Source organism: Petaurus breviceps, unplaced genomic scaffold (genome assembly GCF_028583685.1).
Source record: "Petaurus breviceps papuanus isolate PSGF00001 unplaced genomic scaffold, PetGlider_PUasm1.0 91133, whole genome shotgun sequence".
NCBI lineage: Eukaryota > Metazoa > Chordata > Mammalia > Diprotodontia > Petauridae > Petaurus > Petaurus breviceps.
The window spans coordinates 67,194,555-67,218,587 of record NW_027187419.1 but is presented as its reverse complement, the minus strand read 5'-3'; the positions used below and the strand labels follow the sequence as shown (position 1 = coordinate 67,218,587).

The following is a 24,033-nucleotide window of genomic DNA, read 5'->3' as shown; positions in this document are numbered from 1 at the left end:
GACACCTGCTGTAAGAGATCCCAAAATGAAAAATCCTCGAAATGTTGTGGCCAAACTCCAGAACTACCAGATAAAAGAGAAAATACTTCAAGCGGCCAGAAAGAAACAATTCAAATATCGAGGGTCCACAGTGAGGATTGCACAGGATTTGTCAGCCTCCACACTGAAAGATCGGAGGCAGTGGAATACAATTTTCAGGAAGGCAAAACAGCTCGGATTACAACCAAGGATCACATACCCAGCGAGACTGAGCATATTCTTCCAGGCAAAGAGATGGTCATTCAATGATATAACAGAGTTCCAGACCTTCTTGATAAAAAAGCCAGAACTCAATGGAAAATTCAACCTCCAATTACGAGAAGCAACAGTGACTTAGAAAGGTAAACAAGGAGAACACACATCATTTTAGAGGGAAAGAGGGGAGGGAGAGGAGCTTCGCATGAGATCTGTTCCTGTCATTCTTGATGCGAAGAAAAAATAGCATACCTCATTAAGTATAACAATATCCTACAGGCAGTAGGAGGGGGAAAGGGTTACAAAAGGGGGATGGGAGTGATTTGTAGGGAGGGAAGTAGTAAGGGGAAAAGGGGAGGAAAAGGGAGGGGGGCCAAAAAGGGAACACTGAGGGAGGCGGTGGTCAAAAGGAAAAATATTAAGGGGGGGAAGGGAGAAGGGAGGGAAAATACGAGCATTAACAGGGGCAGGAATAGGATGAGGGGAAAGAAACAGATAACAATCATAACTGTAAATGTGAATGGAATGAACTCTCCTATAAAACGGAGACGGATAGCAGAATGGATTAGAAATCATAATCCTACAATATGCTGTTTACAAGAAACACATTTGAAACAGAGGGATACACACAAGGTAAAGGTAAAAGGTTGGAGTAAAATATATCATGCCTCAGCTAAAGTAAAAAAAGCAGGGGTAGCAATCCTTATCTCAGATAAAGCAAATGCAAAAATTGACCTAATTAAAAGAGATAAGGAAGGAAACTATATCCTGTTAAAAAGCACCATCGAGAATGAAGCAATATCACTACTTAACATATATGCACCAAGTGGTGTAGCATCCAAATTCCTAGAGGTGAAGGTAAAGGAATTAGAGGAAGAAATAGATAGCAAAACTATACTAGTGGGAGACCTTAATCTCCCCCTATATGAACTTGATAAATCCAACCTCAAAATAAACAAGAAAGAAGTTAAGGAGGTGAGCAGGATTTTAGAGAGGATAGGTATGATAGATCTCTGGAGAAAGCTGAATGGGGATAAAAAGGAATATATTTTCTTCTCAGTAGTTCATGGCACATATTCAAAAACTGACCATGTTCTAGGGCATAAAAACCTCACAATTCTATGCGGTAAGGCAGAAATATTAAACGCATCATTCTCAGATCATGATGCAATAAACATTATATGCAATAAAGGGCCAGGGAAAGACAGACTAAAAACTAACTGGAAATTAAACAATTTGATCCTAAAGAATGAGTGGGTCAAACAAGAAATTATAGAAACAATCAGTAATTTCATTCAAGAGAATGATAATAATGAGACAACATACCAAAATCTGTGGGATGCATTAAAGGCAGTTCTTAGGGGAAGTTTTATATCCCTGAGTGCATACGTGATTAAATTAGAGAAAAGGGAGCTCAACGAATTGGGCATGCAATTAAAAAACCTAGAAAAAGAACAAATTCAAAATCCCCAATTAAATACTAAACTAGAAATATTGAAGACTAAAGGAGAGATTAATGAAATCGAAATTAAGAAAACTATTGAACTAATAAATAAAACCAAGAGCTGGTTTTATGAAAAAACCAACAAAATTGATAGACCCTTAGTCAATATGATAAAAAAAAAAGAAAGAAGAAAACCAAATTATGAGTATCAAAAATGAAAAGGGTGAATCTACCTCCAATGAAGAGGAAATCAAAACAATAATTAGGAATTATTTTTCCCAATTGTATGCACATAAATTTGAAAATCTTAGAGAAATGGATGAATATTTAGAAACATACAAATTGCCCAGATTAACTGAAGAGGAAGTAAATTACTTAAATAATCCCATCTCAGAAAAAGAAATTGAACAAGCCATCAGTCACCTCCCTAGGAAAAAATCTCCAGGGCCAGATGGATTCACTAGTGAATTCTATCAAACATTTAAAGAACAATTGATTCCAATACTCTACAAATTATTTGGGAAAATTAGTGAAGAAGGAGTCCTACCAAATTCTTTTTATGACACAAATATGGTACTGATACCTAAATCAGAAAGAGATAAAACAGAGAAAGAAAATTATAGACCAATCTCCCTCATGAATATAGATGCATAAATTCTAAATAAAATACTAGCCAAAAGACTACAGCAACTTATCTTAAGAATAATACACTTTGATCAGGTAGGATTTATTCCAGGAATGCAAGGATGGTTTAATATTAGGAAAACCATCAGTATAATTGAGCATATCAACAATAAAACTAGCAGAAACCACATGATCATCTCAATAGATGCAGAAAAGGCTTTTGACAAAATACAACATCCATTCCTATTAAAAACATTAGAAAGTATAGGAATAAATGGAGCCTTCCTTAAAATAATAGGTAGCATCTATTTAAAGCCATCAGCAAGTATTATACACAATGGGGAGAAGCTGGAAGCATTTCCCATAAGATCAGGGGTGAAACAAGGGTGTCCACTATCACCCCTCTTATTCAATCTGGTACTAGAAGTGTTAGCAGTAGCAATTAGAGAAGAAAAAGAAATCAAAGGAATCAAGTTAGGCAAAGAAGAGACCAAACTATCACTCTTCGCAGATGATATGATGATATACTTAGAGAATCCAGTAAAAAACTGCTTGAGACAATAAATAAATTTGGCAAAGTTGCAGGATATAAAATAAACCCACATAAATCCTCGGCATTCCTATATATTTCCAATGAAACTCAACAGCAAGAAGTAGAAAGAGAAATCCCATTTAAAGTTACTGTAGATATAAAATATTTGGGAATCTACCTCCCAAAACAAACCCAGGACCTGTATGATCATAACTACAAAACACTTTTCACACAAATAAAGTCAGATCTAACTAATTGGAAAAATATCAACTGCTCATGGCTGGGTCGAGCTAATATAATAAAAATGACAATTTTACCTAAATTAAATTATATATTTAGTGCCATACCAATTAATTTACCAAAAAACTACTTTATAGAGTTAGAAAAAATAGTAACAAAATTCATCTGGAAGAATAAACGGTCCAGAATATCAAGGGAATTAATGAAAAGAAATGCTAGGGAAGGTGGACTAGCTTTACCAGATTTCAATCTGTACTATAAAGCAGCAGTCATCAAAACTACTTGGTACTGGCTTAGGAATAGAGGAGTGGATCAATGGAATAGATTAGGCACACGAGATTCAGAAGTCAACGACTACAGTAATGTATTGTTTGATAAACCCCCAGACCCTGGTTTTTGGGATAAGAACTCACTATTTGACAAAAACTGCTGGGAAAACTGGAATATAGTATGGCAGAAACTGGACATAGACCATTATCTAACACCATATACCAAAATCAAGTCTAAATGGGTTCATGATCTAGGTATAAAGGTTGATACTGTAAGCAGTCTGCTAAAACAAGGAATAGTTTACCTATCAGACTTGTGGAGAGGGAATGACTTTATGACGAAACAGGAATTAGAGAACATTATAAAATGTAAAATGGATAATTTTGACTACATGAAATTGAAAAGTTTCTGTACAAATAAAGCCAATGTAACCAAGATTAGGAGGGAGGTGGGAAATTGGGAAAGAATCTTTACAACCTATGTCTCTGACAAAGGACTCATCTCTAAAATATACAGAGAACTGAGTCAAATTTATAAGAATACAAGTCATTCCCCAATTGATAAATAGTCAAAGGATATGAACAGGCAGTTTTCAGAGAAAGAAATTAAAGCTATCTATAAGCACATGAAGAAATGCTCTAATTCACTATTGATTAGAGAAATGCAAATCAAAACAACTCTGAGGTACCACATCTCACCAGTTAGATTGGCTAAGATGACAAAACAGGAAAATGACAAATGCTGGAGAGGATGTGGGCAAACTGGAACACTAATGCATTGTTGGTGGAGTTGTGAACTGATCCAGCCTTTCTGGAAAGCAATTTGGAACTATGCCCAAAGGGCTATAAATACTTTCATACCCTTTGATCCAGTAATACCACTCCTAGGGTTATATCCCAAAGAGATCATAGAAATGGGAGAAAGACCCATATGTACAAAAATGTTTATAGCAGCTCTTTTTGTTGTGGCAAAGAATTGGAAATTAAGGGGGTGTCCATCAATTGGGGAATGGCTGAACAAGTTGTGGTATATGCATGTTATGGAATATTATTGCTCTATAAGAAACGGGGAGCAGGCGGTCTTCATATTTACCTGGAGAGGCTTAAAAGAACTGATGCTGAGTGAGAAGAGTAGAACCAGGAGGAATTTGTACACAATTACAGACACAACGTATGTGTGATGACCAACTTTGATAGACTGGACTCTTCTCAACAATGCAGGGATATAAGTCAATCCCAAAAGACGCATGATGGAGAGAAAAACGTGCATCCAGAGAAAGAACTAGAAAGAACTAAATTTATATCCAGGTGGAAGCAAAATATCTGATCTTTTTCATTCTCTTATTTGATTTTATGTCCTCTTTACCATTTTTCATTCCAGCTGGTATAATCCATCCTTATAACCTGACCATTGTATAATGTGAAAGTATTTACAGATCCTATACTTGATTATAAGACGCCATGGGGGGGGGGAGGGGAAGGAGGGGGACAAAATGTGAAATTCAAGGAATTGTGGAATTGAATCCTGTAAACTAAAAGGAAACAAATTAATAAATTAAAAATTGAATTAAAAAAAAAGAAAAAAGTCAAATTGGACAGATGGAAAAGGAATTTTAAAAACTCACTGAAGAGAATAATTCCTTCAAAATTAGATTGGAGCAACTGGAAGCTAATGACTTTATGAGAAGTCAAAATACTATAAAACAGATCCAAAAAAATGAAAAAAGAGAAGGCAATGTGAAATATCTCATTGGCAAAACTACTGACCTGGAAAATAGATCCAGGAGAGATAATTTTAAAATTATTGGTCTACCTGAAAGCCATGATCAAAAAAAGAGCCTAGACACTATCTTTCAAGAAATTATCAAACAAAATTGCCCTGATATTCTAGAACCAGAGGGCAAATAGAAATCAAAAGAATTCACCAATCACCTCTTGAAAAAGATTCCAAAAAGAAAACTCCTAGGAATATTATAGCCAAATTCCAGAGTTCCCAGGTCAAGGAAAAAATACTGCAAGCAGTCAGGAAGAAATAATTTGAATATTGTGGAAACACAATCAGGATAATACAAGACCTAGCAGCTTCTACATCAAGGGGTCAGAGGGCTTGGAATATGATATTCTGGAGGGTAAAGGAGCTAGGACTAAAACCAAGAATCACCTACCCAGCAAAACTGAGTATAATGCTTCAGGGGAAAATATGGTCATTCAATGAAATAGAGGATTTTTAAAGCATTCTTGATGAAAAAACAAGAGCTGAAAAGAAAATTGACTTTCAAATACAAGAAGCAAGAGAAGGTAAACAGGAAAAAGAAATCATGAGGAACTTATTAAAGTTGAACTATTTATATTCTTACATAGAAGAACGATAATTGTAACTCATAAGACTTTTCTCAGTATGAGGATAGTTGAAGGGAATATACATGTGTGTATATATATATGTATGCATACATATATATGTATGTATAGGAGGGTATATGTGTATATAAATATATGTGAGTGTGGGTATATGTATGTTCATGTATACATAGACAGAGGGCACAGGATGAGTTGAATATGAAGGGATGATATCAAAAAATAAAATTAAGAGGTGAGAGAGAAGGAAAAAGATAGAAATAGATTAGGGTAAATTATCTCATATAAAAGAGGCAAGAGAAAACTATTACAATGGAGGGGAAGAGGAGGAAGGTGAAAGGTTCTAGGACAACCTGATTCTCATTGAATTTGGCTTAAGGAGGGAATAACATACATACTCAATAGGGTATCTTACCCTATAGAACAATAGGGGGGTAGGGGATAAGAGGGGGGATGACAGAAGGGAGGGCAGATTGGGGGAGAGGGTAGTTAGAAGCAAACACTTTTGAAAAGGCACAGGGTCAAAGGAGTAAATACAGTAAGTGGGGGGGGCAGGATAGGATGGAAGAAAATATAGTTAGTCTTTCACAATATAACTACTATGGAAATGTTTTGTGTAAGTACAAATGTACAACCTATATTGAATTGCTTATCTTCCCAGTGGGGGTGAGTAAGGAGGGAAGAAGGGAAAAAATCTGGAACTCAAAGTTTTAAAAATAAACATTTTAAAATATTGTTTTTTACATGCAACTAGGAAATAAGATATACAGGCATGGGGTATAGAAATCCATCTTGCCCTACTAGAAAGTTAGGGGAGTTATGGGGGAGGATATAAGAGACAACAGATTAGGGGAAGGGGTATTTAGTAGACTTGATATTTTGGGGTGGGGCTAGGGGAAAGACAGGGAAAAATTGTAACTCAAAATCTTTTGGAAATGAATGTTGAAAACTAAAAATAAATAAATTTTAAAAAATTAAAAAAAGAACAAAAAAATTTATTAAGCCCCTACTATGTGTTAGACACTGTGCTGTGCAATGGGGATATGAAGAGGAAAATGATACAGTCCATGTCCTCAAGTCGATTATATTCTATTCCAGTCTTATTACGTGGTACTCTCTTTTACCCAGTCTCTCTTCCAGACAGACTCTTCAATCATTGCTTCATCGTCTATGTCTTTGTGCAACCCCATGCTCCATCCCTCCCTACAAAGGCTGATGTTGTTGTTGTCATTTCAGTCATGTCTGATTCTTCAGGACCCCATTTGGGGTTTTCTTGGCAAAGATACTGGAGTGGTTTGCTATTTCCTTCTCCACTCATTTTACAGATAAGGAAACTGAGGCAAACTGGTACTACTCCCTTAATTCAAGTCCTATCTCAGGTACTCATATTTCATGAAACCTCCTTGAATTCTGCAGTTTATTCTGCTTCTCCTTTACACTTAATAATTTTCTCATATAACTATATGTGAATAACTCATGACATATGAATAAGTTATGACTCATCCCTTACAAAGTAATAAAAAATCTTCAAGAACATGGGCTCCTGGGGCAGTGAATAGAGCACCAACCCTTGAGTCAGGAGGACCTGAGTTCAAATCCAGCCTCAGACAGTTAACACTTACTAGCTGTGTGACCTTGGGCAAGTCACTTAAGCCCAATTACCCTGCCTTCCACCCTCCAAAAAAAAAAAGACCAAAAAGAAAAAATAAGAACATAGGTTCCCTATTTTTTCCCTCATATAATGCCTTCATGAAACACACATTTGTACATTTTTAGATGTTCTACCACGAAATTTTTAGCTAATGTTCAAGATGAGTGGCAGCAAGATATAGTGGAGAGGGGTGGCTAGGTGGTGCCGTGAACAGAGCACCGGCCTTGGAGTCAGAAGGACGTGAGTTCAAATCCGGCTTCAGACACTTAACACAAAAACTAGCCCTGTGACCTTGGGCAAGTCACTTAACCCCAATTGTCCTCCCCCCCAAAAAAAAACCAAAAAAAAAAAAGATATAGTGGAGTAAAAGCTGCCACTGATGTCAGAAAGACCTGAGTGTCAGCTGTGGCTCTGATATGTACTAGTCATGTGATTATAGGCAAGTCCCTTAAGCTCTCAGCATACCAGGCAACTCTTCAAGATAAAACAATTATTAATAAGTTGTCGATTGTTATTGGTTGAGAGTTTCAAATACTAATGAATCTACAGATTTCTACCTCATGCCTCCCACCCAAAATAAGAGATCACAACTTTCAGCTTTAATACAAAATGTTCAGTACATCCTCACAAGAAGGCAGGCTGATGCCCAAGGCATCAACGATTCAACCCTTGACGTGGTTGATCAGAATGCCTGATGCACACCTGCATTTTTAGATTGGCATAACAGGCCATGCAATTCAGTAATGTCAATTTTCCAATAGGCAAATAAGTAATGACTTAGCACTTTCTCAAGGGACAATAAACCAACACTGAAATGAAAGCTATTTTAAGTGGGAGACGCGCTTTTTTTTTTTTTTGGTTAAAGCTATGGCTCTAAAATTTATTGAAAAGAAGAAAATGTACATATAATCTAGAGTATTTGAGAGCTCAATGTATACTTGGTATACTTGCCAACATACGCTTGGTGAAATGGATAGAGCACTGGGGCCTGAAGTCAGGATGACCTGAGTATGAATCCTGCCTCAGAGGCTTCCTAGCTGCGATAGTATTTGTATAGCATTTAGCACAGTGTTTGGCACATAGGAGGTGACTGATGACTGCCTGTTTCTTTCATTCCTATTTTATCTACTTTGTTGTCAACAATTTAGTACTTCGTCCCTATTAAGCATTCAGTGTTTGCTGTTGATCATTTTTGCCTTTCCTCTCCTGTTTTTTTTCCCTTATCTCATTCTGGAACACTTAAATACGAATCTCTCACAATACAGGAATAAGAAATTGCACCCCTAATATCAAGGAGGGTATGGGCATGGAAAAGATGATCACACACCATTTTTGCTCTCTGAATAAAAGTAATATACAGTATACTCCCAATTAAAAATGGCTCACAAATGCTCAGGATCCAAGTGTTCCATATCTTTCTCCTTACTCAAAATTGCAATGTTTACTTGGTTCAGGCACTAGTACATGAGGGAACCGTGGTCCCGTGAAGTAGTCTAACCCTTTGTATGGCTCTCCAGGATGGAAGGGGAAAAGCAATCTCTATCTTACTCCTAAGTGTGGCATAGCTTAGTGAGGTACCACAGAAACATCATTCTTCTATGTCAATGATTTTAAACTCTTGTCTGTGGATAGATTTCAGGGAGTACTGAACTTGGATGACAAAAAAAAAATTACATTTTTCTTTTCACAAACTTCTGAGATTTAGCATTTCCTCCAATTGTGAATGTAGGCAACAAACATCAGGCCTCACACCCAAGGGTCCATGATACAAAATAACATAAAACCTTCCCCTAGGCCTTTCCTCAGCACTGACAAAGCAATGGAGAGGAATCTATTTCTGGGAATTATTTTGGGAAATGGTGGCTACCTCTTTAACTGCCTGACTCAAGTATGCTTTTTAAAAAGAATTCATTTTTCTTTATTATTTTAGGTGAGAATACAAATATTGAGGTAAAAAAGGAAATAATGACCACCTCAAAAAAAGCAGATATTTTTAAAACACTCAAAAGATATAATCTCTATGACCTGATGATAAATATGAAAGCACAAGGCTCTATACAAAATGTAAATGATAATGAAAGAGTAAAAACATGGGTCAAAACCTCTCTATGAGGCTGATCTTTTTTGGGTGTTATGCATAGTTCAGGGTCCCATTAAGGTCTTAGAACCAAATTCAAATAAAATATTCTATTGGGATATTGTGATTTTCATTTGCCTTTCTAATTTAAAAAAAAATTCCCAGTCTTTAAATGATGATTATTTTTTTAAATGAGGTATAGTTTTACAAACTGATATCTTTTGTTTTTACATCACTAAAATTTCCAAATATATTTTTTACCCATCTACCTCTCAGAAAGATATCTTATAACAAAGACTAAAAGAGAAAAAAAATAGCTCAGCAAAATCAGAATTCTAAGAAGCACTTGTGAATGCCATGATTTGCAAATGTCTATAGTGTTTGCATTTTGATCAAAGTACAATAGTCTACTCCATTTGTTTAACTTCAGAGGCTTAGAAACAAAAGTCATCTTGCCTTTGTCAATGACCATCACACTACTAGTCTTCTTCGAAGGCACAACCCCAGGCTTCATAGGGAGATTGGCATCCCTTGCAATTCTATATTTTTTTCTTCTTTGATTGTATGTGACCAGGACACCAGGACAGCATCAGGAATCAAGAAATTTGAATTTCCCTTTGCAGCTCAAACTACTGGTTTTTAGAATGCCCCTCACATAGTTATAATAATATTATGTCCCTGACTTCCCATCACTGAATCTAGAAAGGAAACCTTTAACAGCCAAAAGCATCATGATCTACGTGACAAGCAAGCCATGACCCAAAGCTAGGTGAACATGAATTTAAATCTCTCTTTTGAAATCTCTAGAAATTTATCCTCTACCACTGACTCGCTGTTGGAAACAACAACAAAAAACAACAACTTGACAGTAAGACTCCAAGAAGGCATTATAACATTTTCAAAATCTGAAATTCTAGGTATCCACTGGGAAGCTATAATTTGGTTTTCTATTTTTTAAAATAATGTTTTTAAGTTAAAAAAAAACAAGATGTGATCATCAGTGCCTTTGGCTTTCACATGGTTACCTCTATGTACCATTTTTATATCCTTGCCCACACCCACTCTTCTTTTGTAAAAACAGCAATAAGAGCAGAGCAAACTAAATGCCATACATGACAGAGTATGTAACTCCTAACTCACCTCACCCCTCACCAGAAAAGAGGAGTTCACTGCCCTAGCTCTTCTGCAGGGCCAAGATCGACCATTATAATGACATGGGATTCTCTTGATTTTAAAAGGGGACAGAATATCCTGAACATTAATTTTGTATATGATTACCATTTTTATTGTCAATTGTGTTGATGACTTTGGGGCAATGGATTACATGTTGGGCTTGGAGTCAGGAAGACCTGAGTTTGAATTCTGCATTAGATATTAACTAGCTATGTGACCCTGGGCAAATCACTCAATTTCTGTGCTTCCCTTTCCTCATTTGTAAATGGAAATAATAATTACACTTACAATGCAGGGTTGTTGTGAAATCAAGATAATATTGTAAAGCACTTCATAAACTTTAAAGTACTACATTAATATTAGCTATTATTATTACTACTAGTATTACTATAATCATTTCAATCAAGCAATTATTAAATTTTACGATGTACCAGGCAGCTCAGTGAACAGAATGCTGGAACTGCAGTCAGGAAGACAAGAGTTCAAATCTGACCTCAGACACTTACTAGCTGTGTGACCCTGGGCAAGTCACTTAACCCTGTTTGTCCTTCCACTAGAGAAGGAAATGGCAAACCACCTCTGTATCTTTAAAACTGTTCCTGGGGTGATGAAAAATCACATTTAACTAAACAACAATAATGTACCAGGCACACTGGGGATACAAAGAAAGTCAAAAAGTATCTGTATTCAAGGAGCTATACATAGAAAGAAGATGAAGGTAAACTCTTATTTAATATAGTTTACAAAGTCAATTTTAATGCATTTTCAAAGAAAACACTTTAAAGAAGTGTGGTTATGGTTAGTGCAGATATTCCTCCACAGCCACAAATCACAACCTTTTCTGGTCCTTGACAATCACTAAAGGCCAGCCTTGCAGGCAGCCCAGTGGTAGCCTTCTGTGGACTCAGTGAGGCTGGTCCAGTGAGGCTTGGTATCCATTCACTGACCACAGATCAGATACTTCTCCAGCCTAATAGAAGCTACCAAAACTTGTGCTTCCTTGACACAGCCTTTGAGAGCCCAGTATCACCTACCTGCTAGGCTAAGCATAAACATTAATAGCTGTTAAAGTTCTTGGAAAAATCAATAAGCCTTACAAGACAGAGGAGCGCATCTCTGGTAGTCTACCCTTGCTTATAAAGGACAGGTATCCTACATACAGTCCAGAGGAAGACACTACAAGGAGGCTCTGCCATTTATTTACTCACCAGAGGCTCTGCCATGATGATACGAATCTTGCGCTCAGCTTGAGTGGTGAAGTTGACAAATAGACTCTTGAGCACATATTCTCCTGGTTTGCTGTCTGGGTCAACATTGATGGGCAACATGGTGGGAGGCCCTTTCTCCCGCTGTGTGCCAGAAACAGGTGGAACTGGAGGCTTGATGTAACCGTTACCGACTGGAGAGGCTGAAAAAAACAAAAAGGAGATTTTTAGTGCCTATGATCTTCCATAATTTAGTACCTGAACACATGCTTTAGGTTCCAAAGTCACACATAATATCCCCCCGAAAAGTGAGTATCTTGATGTCTTTTGACCTTACTCTTAGATAAAAATTTGTCACACTCTATCCAGCAGGCTCAGTATGGAGGTCAGAGCGCTGGATTTGGAGTCAGTAAGACATGAGTGTGAATCTTGCCTCACATACTTGTAAGCTGTGTGATTCTGAACAAATCACTGAACCCTGTTTGCCTCAGTTTCCTCATCTGTAAAAGGAAGTGGCAAACCACTCTAGTATCTTTCCCCCCAAAAAAACCCTCAAATGTAGTCATGACGAGTCAGACAACTGAAAAATGACTTAAAAATTAGATTAATAGTATTAATACTAATACTAAATACTAGGTAAATAATACTAGCTTAATCCTATAATTAATACTATTAATACTAACAGATATTAATGAGGTAGATACTTTTAGGTTAATATTATTAATGCCAATAGACATTATTTAGGTGGATAGTATTATTATTTTTATTCCCATTTTATAGTTGAAGAAACTGAGGCAGAACTAAGGTGACTTGCCCCAGGTTATACTGCTAGTAAGTGTCCAAAGCAGTATTCAAACTCAGGTTTTCCTGACTCTAGGCCCTGGGTTAAAATCTTGCCTCAGACGTGTACTACTACATGTACTACTACGTGTGCTACTTGTATAACCTGGGACAAGTCACCTAATATCTACCTTAAAACATTTTCCAAGATAGCCTCTCATTAAAATTTTGTGAAAGCAAATTTTAGGAAAGCTGATTGTCAACAAGCATCTATTAAGTGCTTACCACATGCCAAGCACTGTGGTAAGCTCTGAGAAGATAAGCAAAAATAAATAAACAAATGAATGAATAAGTAAATACATACATAAATAGATAAATAAATGAATAAATGAAAGAACCAGATAATCTAAGAGAACATTAGTATATTCTGTTTTTAAACTTATAAATGCAATGAAGGCTTCTTCACCTTACACTCTAGCGCAAATATGCCTGTGCACATGTGTATGAGTGCTCTGGCTGTAGTGCAGGGCTATGGGGAGACAGGGTCTCATCACTATGGATAACTAAAGGAAACATAAACAGGGAAGGTTAAGTCGGGCTCTGGACAATATGTTAGAAATTCCTCCATCTGAAACATTTCTTTTCTAAGCCAGCTGCCTTCTCTAGGATGTACACAGATCACTTCTTCAGAGGCGTGATTCACTTCCACAAGCTTCTACGAGGAATGCGATCCCTTCCCCTTAGGACTTAAGATAGTAACATCTATCCCCTTTAGTCGACATAAACAACATACACTAAACAGGACTGAACTTTGCCAGTGATCTCTTAATTGTCAAATATAATGGCCTCTTCTCGATTCTCATCCTTCTTGACCCTCTCCTTTGACATGGATGATTTTCCTCCCTTTTTTCTTGATACTCTCTTTTCTCTAGGCTTCCATAACATTGTTCCCTCCTGGTTCTCCTCCTACCTGCCTGACTGCACCTTCTCAGTCCCCTTTGTTGGATCTCCATCCAGGTGGACAGTGCCCACTAACTGTGGGTGTCCTCCATGGCCATTGGGTCTTCTTCTCTTCTCTTTCTATGCTAGTCTGCCATTAGCTGTCATGGATACAATTATCATCTCTATGCAGAAGATTATCAGATATACTTATCCAGCCTTAATCTCTCTCCTGATCTCCAGCCTCCCATTTCCAACAGCCTACTGAATATCTCTTTCTCTTTTTTCCTTTTTTTTGCTTTTTGTAGGGGGAAGGCAGGGAAATTGGGGTTAAGTGACTTGCCCAAGGTCACATGGCTAGTAAGTGTTAAGTGTCTGAGGCCGGATTTGAACTCAGGTCCTCCTGACTGCAGGGCCAGTGCTCTATTCACTGCACCACCTAGCTGCCCTTGCCCACTGAATATCTCAACATGTCCAAAACAGAATTAATTAACTTTTTTCTCCTTAAACCTTCCTCTCTTTCAAATTTCCCTATCACTGTCAAGGGCATCACCATCCTTTCAGTTGCTAAGGCTCACAACCTAGTGTCATCCTTGATCCTCACTCTAACTTACCCCTCCTCCCATATTCAATCTGTTCTCAGATCTTACAGATTCTACCTCCATTACATCTCCCATAGCCTCTTCTCTCCTTTGATATTACTGCCAGCCTGTTGCAGGCCCTCACCACCTCTTAATTGTTGTTGTTCAATTGTTCCAGTTGTGTCTGACTCTTCATGACCCCATTTGGGAAGGTCTTGGCAAAGATACCGGAGAGGTTTGCCATATCCTTCTCTAGCTCATTTTATAGATGAAGAAGCTGAGGCAAACAGGATTAAGTGACTTGCCCAGGATCACAGAGCTGGTAAGTGTCTGAGGCCAGATTTGAACTTGGAAAGGCAAGTCTTCCTAAATCCCACACTGGTTCTCTATCTACTGCACCACCTAGATGCCCCTCATCACCTCACAACTACAATACCTTGCTATTTGGTTTCCCTTCCTCAAGGATTTCCCCACTCCAATCTTCTGCTCAAATGTCAAAATGATCTTAAAATGCAGGTCTCACCACATCACCCCTTTTATTCAATAAACTTCCCTGGCTTGCTACTAGCTCCAAAATCAAATGGAAAATTCTCCGTTTGGTTTTTAAAGAGTGATACTAGTTTCCTTGTTCAATTTTGCACATTTTCACTGCGCATTTTCCCAGGTCTTTAATTCTTTCCCTTCTTTATTCCCATCTTCTGAAATCCCTGGCCGTCTTCAAATCCTAGCTAAAATCCCACCTTCCACAAGAAATCCTTCCCTGTCACTTTAAAGCTTTATTTTATTGTTTCCCCACTGAGATTATCTCCAATTCCTCCCTTATAATCCTGTCTGTACATTTGTTTATATGTTCTCTCCACCATAAGACTATGAGCTCCTTTAGAGGAGACACTTCCCCCCCCCCCCTTCTTTGTATCCCCAGGGGCAGAGAAAAATGCCAGGCATCTCACAGGAACTTAATAAATGCTTTTTGACCTAATATGGCCCTTCCCCTTAAGAGGCTTCTGGGGAGACAAGAAATGAGACATCAATAGATATTAGACAAAGTAGAATGTGAAAATGAATAACAATTCCAAAGCTCTGAAAGAGTTTAAACAATAAGCAATTACTGCTGAAGGTGAGGCAGGGAGGGATGATGGAAAGGTAGGAGGTGGAAGTGGCCTCTGTGCCAGGCACAGCAGATAAGAGAGAATCCCAACTGGCAGCAAGATGGGAAGCATGGAACAGGGCAGGGGTGGGGAACCCTAAATGCCGGATGTTTGATATCTCAATAGGCCATTCCTTTCAATTTACAGATAAGGAGACTTAATTCCAGGTAAATGAAGTGAATATTCCAAAGTCGTACAGTTATTAAAGGCCAGCACCTGGACTGGAATTGAGATCTTAGGACTCTTTACCATATGTCAGGGGTTTGGATTTGGTCAAAGGGCCACACTTGAGGACCTAGAGGACCCTATGTGCCCTCGAGGCTCCAGGTTCGCAACCCTAGTATAGGGGAAAGAGTGCTAAGATCTCAGTTTCAGTCCAGATTCTAGTTCTTAATAACTGTATGACCTTGGAATATTTACTCCATTTACCTGAACTTAACTCTCCTTATCTGTAAATTGAAAGGAATCAACTATTGAGATATCAAACATATGGCAAACGTCTGGCAAAACTCCCAAGCGGCCAGAAGCAGATGAAAAGGCAATCAGGAAATGTTTTACAAAATAAATAAAAATATAATACAGCACAGACAATGTGATTTCTGTTTTTCTAAGTCAGTATTGGGCTGGCAAATGCTTCCATTTGAGTTAGATACCACTGTACTAGAAAACTTCTAAGCTCCCATCTATTTCAAATGTTCTGTGGTTCTGGTTAAAATTTAAACTGGGGTAAGGGGGGAAATTTTTAACTATCTGGAAAATGTGGCTATTTAGAATGACTTGTTTCTCAAGGGTTCCAGATGACCAAGGTTTGACTGTTACTTAAGGGTTTTCAAAAGGGCAACTTCATTTGATTATCATGATTCAAGTCAGATTTTGAAATTTACCATCAATTAAAAATAATTTTCTATTTTATCTAAAAAATAAAAACATTTTATCTAAAAATATTTGTATAAATACAAATTTATTTATAAACTGTACACAGGACATATATAAAGTGTGCAGGAACACTGGGTATCCAAATGTCTGAGTGGGCTTAAGTTATTAAAACTTCAATAAGCCATTAAAGATTAAAACTTCGTTAAGACTTTTGGATGTCCTGTAGTATTTATATTCATTCTTATTTGTATTTCAATGTACATTTTGGCTACAGTATTTGTAAATACCTAACTAGCTAACAGATATGATTTTTTTGGACTAGTTTTTCCCGATGTGACAAAAGATCAGATATGTAATTGGAAACACCTTCATACCATTCTAGAATATTTCTTTACCCTTCTATTTCCCCTATTCAAATTCCATTTATTCATCATTTAAAGACTTTTTCAAGTTCTATCTTCTTTTATGTTTTCTTACTACTTCAGTCCATATAGATTTTCTTCTTATTATTACATAAATTTCAATATTTAATATTCTCAGAATCCATCTGGTACACCTGGCTGGCAGAAAAAATGGCATTATCATAGAAATAAAAGGGACCTTGGAGGTAATCAAGACAAGAGGCAACAGGGCCCCATGCAAACCATAATACTTACAAGGGTGGCCTGAATGAGATTAAAATGTTATTGGGAAATATTTTATAAAGTAAATAAAAATGCAATTAAACAAAATCTTTTTTCTGCTGTTATTGAGTTGTTTCAGTCATGTCCAACTCTTCATGACCCCATTTGGGGTTTTCTTGGCAAAGATACTAGAGTGGGTTGCCATTCCCTTCTCCAGCTCATTTTACAGTTGAGGAAACTGAGGCCAACAGGATTATGTGATTTGCCTAGGGTCACACAGCTAATGTCTGAAACTAGATTTGAACTCAGGAATATGGATCTTCCTGATTTCCAGTCTGTTGCTCTATCCATTGCATCATCTAGCTGACCCCTTATACATGGTCCACAGGGATCCTTATATACAGGTTAGTGACCTTCTTTCTAGTTGAGTTTGACAACAGAGACCTAGACCACACAGCCATATGTTTCTTTTACATCATTCAGGGCATCGAGGGCAGAGCTGGGCACTAAAACATATATACTTCATATAAATATATATTAACTGATTTAAAAAATATTCCTCAAAGCTCCTCCTATTTAAAATTCTGAAATTAACTTTTCCTGTCTTTGCTTCCCCAAGTTAAAGCCTTATTCCAGAATTAATGGCTCAAAAACTGCATCCGGGGACTTGGTGATGGCTATTCATGTCTACTTCACAAGGAAAAGAAAGCTGATATAGGTTTAGAGAATAAGCCAGTTGCTTAACCTTTCTGAAATGTGCTTTTTCATTAAATAGTTTCTCATGTAAATACTAATTTTTGTTTTCTCTTCTAGCCATCTGCTTGGGAGTTGGAACCTATTATGGCTTTATCATTTTCTTTTTTCCATTAGTCTCTTTTTGCTGAACTGAATTTTAATACTCAATTCTGGTCAATGCTGCTCCATGGTTTATTGGAGGCATTATTTCCTCTAATTGTTATTTTTTTTCTTTTGCTGTTTTCCTGGGTGTCCCACTTGGTATGTCAGCTGCCTGGGTTCACACTCCAAACTCCAGGAAGTCTGTTTTGGAGTCTTTTTTTTTGACTCATTCACATTCTCTTGACCAGATCGAGTTTTGCCAGCAGGTGATCATCTCTTGAAAATCTTTCTATTCTTTGTTTCCAGCTCATTGACAATTCATTCAGTCTTGGGCTGGCAGATCTCAGCTGGCTGTGACGCATGTCCCTGGGGCTACTCCAACTGTGTCCTTCAATTTACCAGCCTGCTAACCAAAGCAGCAATCCCAAGCCCAATACAGATATTTCTCCAGCTGTATTTTGTTATAATACAGAAGGGGAAGGAAAGGAAATACTTTGTTTCCAAATGTGAGATTTCTACCCTTAAATTCCTAGTCCCTCTGTTTGACTTAGCTGTGCATGGAGAAAAATTTTTTTATCCCGACAGAGAGCCAGAGAGGTAATGTAATTCCCAGATCTACAGCACATGGCGCAACCACGTTTGCTGCGGAGGCCTTGGTTTAGAATGGTGTAGCGGTAAGCATGCAAGATTTGGAGAACAGAAACTTGGGGTCCAATCCAGCCACTGACATGGTTTATGATCCCCTGGGCAAGTCGCTGATCCTCTCTAGGCCTGTTTCGTTAGCTATAAGATGAGGGCAAGGATGATTAAAATACCTACCACACAGGGCTGCAGAGAGGATCCTTGAGATAATATATGCAAAGCATTCGGCAAACCTCAGGCTGTGATATAACATAAATGTTTTTGTTGGTAGTGGTCTTACCATTACTGATATCTCTATAGCACTTTCAGGTTAACAAAAAACTTGGAGCTCATCACAGAATCAGAAAATCTGAGAATGGGAAGGTACCTCAGCAGCCATCCAGGCCAGCTCATATCCGCCACATGGCCAGCTACTTAAAGCCCTCCAATTAAAGAGAACCCACTATTTCCCTGGGCAGTCCTGTGCTTAGTTCTAGTGTTCTGGAAGTTTTTCCTGACCTTAAATTTGCCTCTATAACTTCCACCCATTACTTCTGGTTTTGCCCTCTGGTACCAAACAGGGCAAGTCAAATCCTTCTTCTATAGGTCTTTCAAATCTTTGCATGCAGTTATTATGTGGGCCTTCTGTGTCTTCTCTTTTCCAAACACAAACATCCTTGGCTCCTTCAACCAATTCTTTTATGACATGAACTCAGGGCCCTTCACATCCTTGCTTTTCTTCTCTGCATGCTATCCAGCTTACTGACATCCTTCCAATCAAAATGTAGTCTGACCAGGACAGAGTATAGCAGACTATTTACCACCTCCTTATTCCCATAAACTATGAAAAACCTGTATTGTTTGCTATGTGTCAAATACTGTGACCAACTCATTGGATTATAAATACATAAAGCAAAGCTAGTTTTGCCTTCATGAAGCTTCCATTCTAATTGGGAGACATGAAGTGGAATAGCAGTTGGGAGTGGAACTCTGGTCTGGAAAATTATAGGAATGGTGTGTGTGGTTAAAACAAAGGAGCAGATTGATACCTGCCCTCCCCCTCTATCCAGGAACAATGGTAGAGCTGATTTGATCACTGTTCCTGATTCCAGAACTAGAGAATGAGTGGGAGTAGGGAGGTAAGGGTGCTAAGGGCAAGGCTATCATAGCTATGGAAGAGTTGGCAGAAGAGCTGGAGTATGGATGGGGCTTTTCCTCAAACACAGGAAGTACAGTCAGTGAGAATAAGAAAAGCAGGCTGTGGGGCAGAAATTTTCTGGGCAGAGAAGTACCAATTTTGCTAGGAGGAGAAGGACAGAGTCAGGAGTGAAATGAAGCGTCGTTGTTTTTCCTGAAGCTATATCTCTCTTAATGCAGTCCAAGATCATACTACCATTTTTGGAAGGCACATTAATATATGTCTGACTCACACTGAGTTTGCAGCCCACTAAAACTCCTAGATCATTTTCAGATAAACTGTTTTGCAAACATACCTCCTCCATATTATAAGTCCTGCCACATATTATCTGCATTACATTGGGCAAGTATCTGTCAGAAACCCAAGTTCCTTTCCTGTTATTACCATAGGGCTAATCATATCTTCTAAGGGTATCTAGGTGGTACATTGGATAGAGCCTTTGGCCTGAGATCAGGAAGACTCATCTTTATGAGTTCAAATCTGGCCTCAGACACTTACTAGTTGTGTGACCTTGGGCAAGTCACTTAACCCTGTTTGCCTCAGTTTCTCACCTGTAAAATGAGTTGGAGAAAGAAATGGCAAAATGCTCCCGTATTTTTGCCAAGAAAACCCCAAATGGGATTCACAAAGAGTTGGGCACAACTGAAGAGCAGCAGGAATCATATCTTTAATTCATGCCTCACAAGGTGGAAAGAGTGATGAACTTGCAATTGTGGTATTGAGTTCAAGTCCTGGTGTTACCATTTACTTCCTGTGTGACCCTAGGTAGTCATTAAATCTCTTTGAATCCTAGTACTATGGGTTAATAATAGTCCCTACTGCACAAGGTAGAAAGAGCACTGAAATTATAATCATGGTGCCTGAGTTCAAATCCTGGCTTGCCGCTTACCTCCTGTGTGACCTTGGGCAAGACAATTAAGCACTCTGGACCTTCTTCAGTACAATGAAGGGGTTGGATGAGATTAACTCTATTTTATTAAAAAAAAATTATTTTTTGAAGGCAACTGGGGTTAAGTGGCTTGCCCAAGGTCACACGGCTAGTTTTTGTGTTAGGTGTCTGAGGCCAAATTTGAACTCAGGACCTCCTGACTCCAGGGCCTCTATTCACTGTGCTACCTAGCCATCCCTATGAAATTAACTCTAAAGTTCATCCCGGGTCTAGAGCTGTGATTTATGATCCTACATAAAGTCCCATAAGAATTTAAGGCATTACATAAGCAACTGTGGATACTCTTACTAGTTATATAGTTGGCACGGAGTTAATTTCTGACTTACCAAGCACTTTGCATACATTTATCTCCTCTCTTTGGATGTTCCACAGTGTAAAGGCTCAAAGAAGGAATTCCAAGGAGGGAAATGTAGAGGGCAGGGAAATGATGATAAGAAAAAAAAAAAGTACTTAACTCTACTAACTACTTATGAAATAGTCTCTCTACAAGGTGAATGAAATCAACTGAAATGCTAATTCATGCACTCGGACTATTATATCTGTGTATGTCCATAAGAACACATAAACATAATGTATATCTAAGCAGTACTTTAAAGTTTATGACAACCTTTCCCTCACTGCAATGCAAGGTAACTGTTGGCAGTGTTGATAGAGTACTAGATCTGGAGTCAGGAAATCCTGAGTTCAAGTCTGGCTTCAGACTGGGGATGTCATTTAACCTGTCTGCCTCAGTTTCCTTATCTGTAAAATGGTGCTGATAATAGCTCCTACTTCCTAGGGTTGTTGTGAGGCTCAACCAAGATAGTATTTATAAAGTGTTTTGTAAACCTTAAAGAACTATGTGAAAATACTAGCCATTATTATTCTTATTGAAGTTATTTCTATTCCCATTTTACAGATAAGGAAACTGAGTTTCAGAAAAACGAAGTAACCCGGCAAGTGTCACATTGTCAAGAAGTGACAGAGCCAGGACTGAAACTCAAATTTCATGGCTATAAGTCCAGGACTCAGTGCACTACTTTACCTCTCATGTGATCCTTTCCCAGCCAATGATAACACAAACTGGAGCTCACTTCAAGATATGAAGGTCTCAAAATTGGGAGAATGAAAAACTTTGCTCATAAAGTTGTTTATTAAAAAATATTAATACTGAGTGAATTAAAACAACTACATCCTCTGTTTTCTTCCTGATAACTAGAATCTGACTTGAAGCATTCAAAAGCAGAAGTTGTTTGGCTTTTAAAGTACCTGTGAAATTGACTGCTGTTAGCAGTGCAGACAAATTCTTTCTTCCTAGAAATGCTGGTCACTGGCACTTCACCTTCCTAGAGACCAATAGAAGACTTAACTTTTTAGACAGAAGTAATTTCCTGCATTTGTCTGTACACAGCTTGGTAGATTACTCTTAATGGCAGCCAGGGCAGCTCATTCATCTTGCACAGCTCTGAAGACAAACCCTTTCAGTAAACAAGATGTGAGATCTTCCTTACTTCAGGACACTCACTCTTCCTTTTCCCATAGGACTCCTCTAGATAACTGACATTACAGGAACATTAAAGAAAACAGGCCAAGGATGATGTAGTGACTGTGAGAACAGGTAACACGTGCATATTCAGCAACCATAAATGGGCCACTAATGTATTTATGAATGTGTTTAGAAAACCACATTCTCAGAAGGAAATACTCATTTGTCCTGGATTCCTGAAGTGAACAGAAACTCAGGCAAAGTAAATAAAGCCCAAGGAAAATGCATAAATGCGACTCAAAGAATTCCTTCAAGTGGGAAATGAGAAATATACCAGCAGAAATTACTCAAAGTTGAGAAGAGAAAAAAAAATAGGGTATTTGGAAAATATCTGCAAGCGTAAGACTTTTTAGAAAGATGACCTCTAAGGAGCTTTGTATATTTTAAAGTAGATTTAGCAAAGAATTTTAAAGGAAAAAATGACTTGAACAACTGAGGTCTTGGAAGAGCATTAGGTTCAATAACTCAATGCACTTTTTATATGCTTGGACCAGAGAAAAGTTAATGGAGGTGAAGAAGAGGTGATAGTAATTTTTAAAGTGGGTTGAACATGTTCTTCCTTTATCTCCCATAAGTTAGTACACCTAATCCACTTGTTTTAAAACTATGTTCCATGGAGCCTTGGGCTTCCAAAAGATATCCCTGAAGAATTTCTTGAGAAATAAACAAATAAAAAATGTACCATCCTGACGGGAATGTTTAATTTGTGGGCACCATTATGTCCAGGCCCTTCTCTGACACTGTGTCATGGGTTGGTACTTCAGAATATAAAAAATGAAACATCCCCCACCCCCAAACTTAAGTAAAAATCACTTTCCAAGGTCTTTCACTCTTGTTTTTATTTGTATTTTGCTTGTTTCTTCTGCTCTCTAAGGCTAGATTCCCTCCATTAGCTCCAACATCTTCTAACTCCTCATAGAAAAAAAAGTCAGAGTCCTACTCTAATAACTATATGATAATATTCAAAGAGACACAGAGTTGATGGGACACAGAAAAGGCCTATGCAATCTAGGTGTGTCAAGTCTGCTACAAGACAAAAAAGAAAATATTATGTGAACAAGATTTCCTGAGAAATATACTGGAATCAGAGAGAAGGCATACCATTTGATCAAATGAGACCATATTTGTAAAGCACTTAGTACAATGTAATGTAATTGCATGTGATGGGTGTTATATAAATGTCTCTTCCCTCTTTGCCTTTTCCCCTTTGTCTTTTCCCTGTTCCTTTCTTCCCTTTCCTTCTCCTTTTTCTCTCCTTTTCCTACTATTCACTTCTGTTCTCTTCCCTTCCCCTTTCTTTCCCTTCCTATATCCTTTCTTTTCCCTTCCTTTCCCTATCACTCTTTTCCCTTCCCTTCCCTACCCTATCTCTGTGTTCCCTTTCATAAACATTCCATTGCCCTAAACCCTGTTGAAACTCTATGTATGGACTATCACCTAATTCTCAAAGTTGGTGCTACAGCCTGAAAGAACATCTGCCAACATCTACAAAAACAAGGAAAGGAGTGGCCACTTGGCCATTTCAAGGTCTTTCCTTAATATGATGACCAGATGTCCTGTTGTAGGCAAGGCAGTCTTAGATTAACCCTCCTATTTCTTCTGATCCCAATTAATGAATGTCTCTCATTGATTTAACAATTTAGTAAATGTTTGTTAAGGACATACTACACTGTATCTGTCACTAAATCCTGCTTTTTCTACTTTCTCTCTTATTCCTTTTCCTCCTCTCCCTTCTGTTCCTTAGCAAATCATATTTTCTTCCTAAACATTGCTTTTAAATTTTATGCAGTAAAAAAAATCTCATTAATTTGGATCCCAGTAATCAGAAATTTGTGATTAATTTGAATAGGGGCTAAGAAAAAATTTACCTTTATAGTAACTGGAAGAGAAGGCTGCTAGGCAAATTAATAGTGTAAATAAAGCTAGCAAAGATAAATGTTTAACCATTAAATACATTTTCACTCCTCCCCCCCTTTTAGACAGTTACTAAATTTGTAGGTATAGTTTACCTGGATTTTTGCAAAGCTTTTGATAAAATGGGGATAGGGAGTAAACTTATGATTTCATTGGTCTAGGAAACTCCCATGTGGGGAAATCCCTCTACCAATGCAGGCCAGCACCTTCTCTGTAACTTATAGTCTTAAAAAGTTGC

General features: G+C 37.8%; 1 protein-coding gene across 8 annotated transcripts in view; it reads right to left on the bottom strand.

Moving 5' to 3' along the window:
- The window catches only part of FRY (FRY microtubule binding protein), a 586,038-nt gene that overhangs the window by 267,799 nt on the left and 294,206 nt on the right, over positions 1 to 24,033 (bottom strand). For all 8 annotated transcript variants that reach the window (XM_069080517.1, XM_069080511.1, XM_069080515.1 and 5 more), the window contains one exon: positions 11,808 to 12,007. In XM_069080517.1, coding sequence (XP_068936618.1) covers positions 11,808 to 11,927 — 120 coding nt within the window. In that variant the 5' untranslated portion in view covers positions 11,928 to 12,007. The remainder of the gene's footprint in view (positions 1 to 11,807; positions 12,008 to 24,033) is intronic.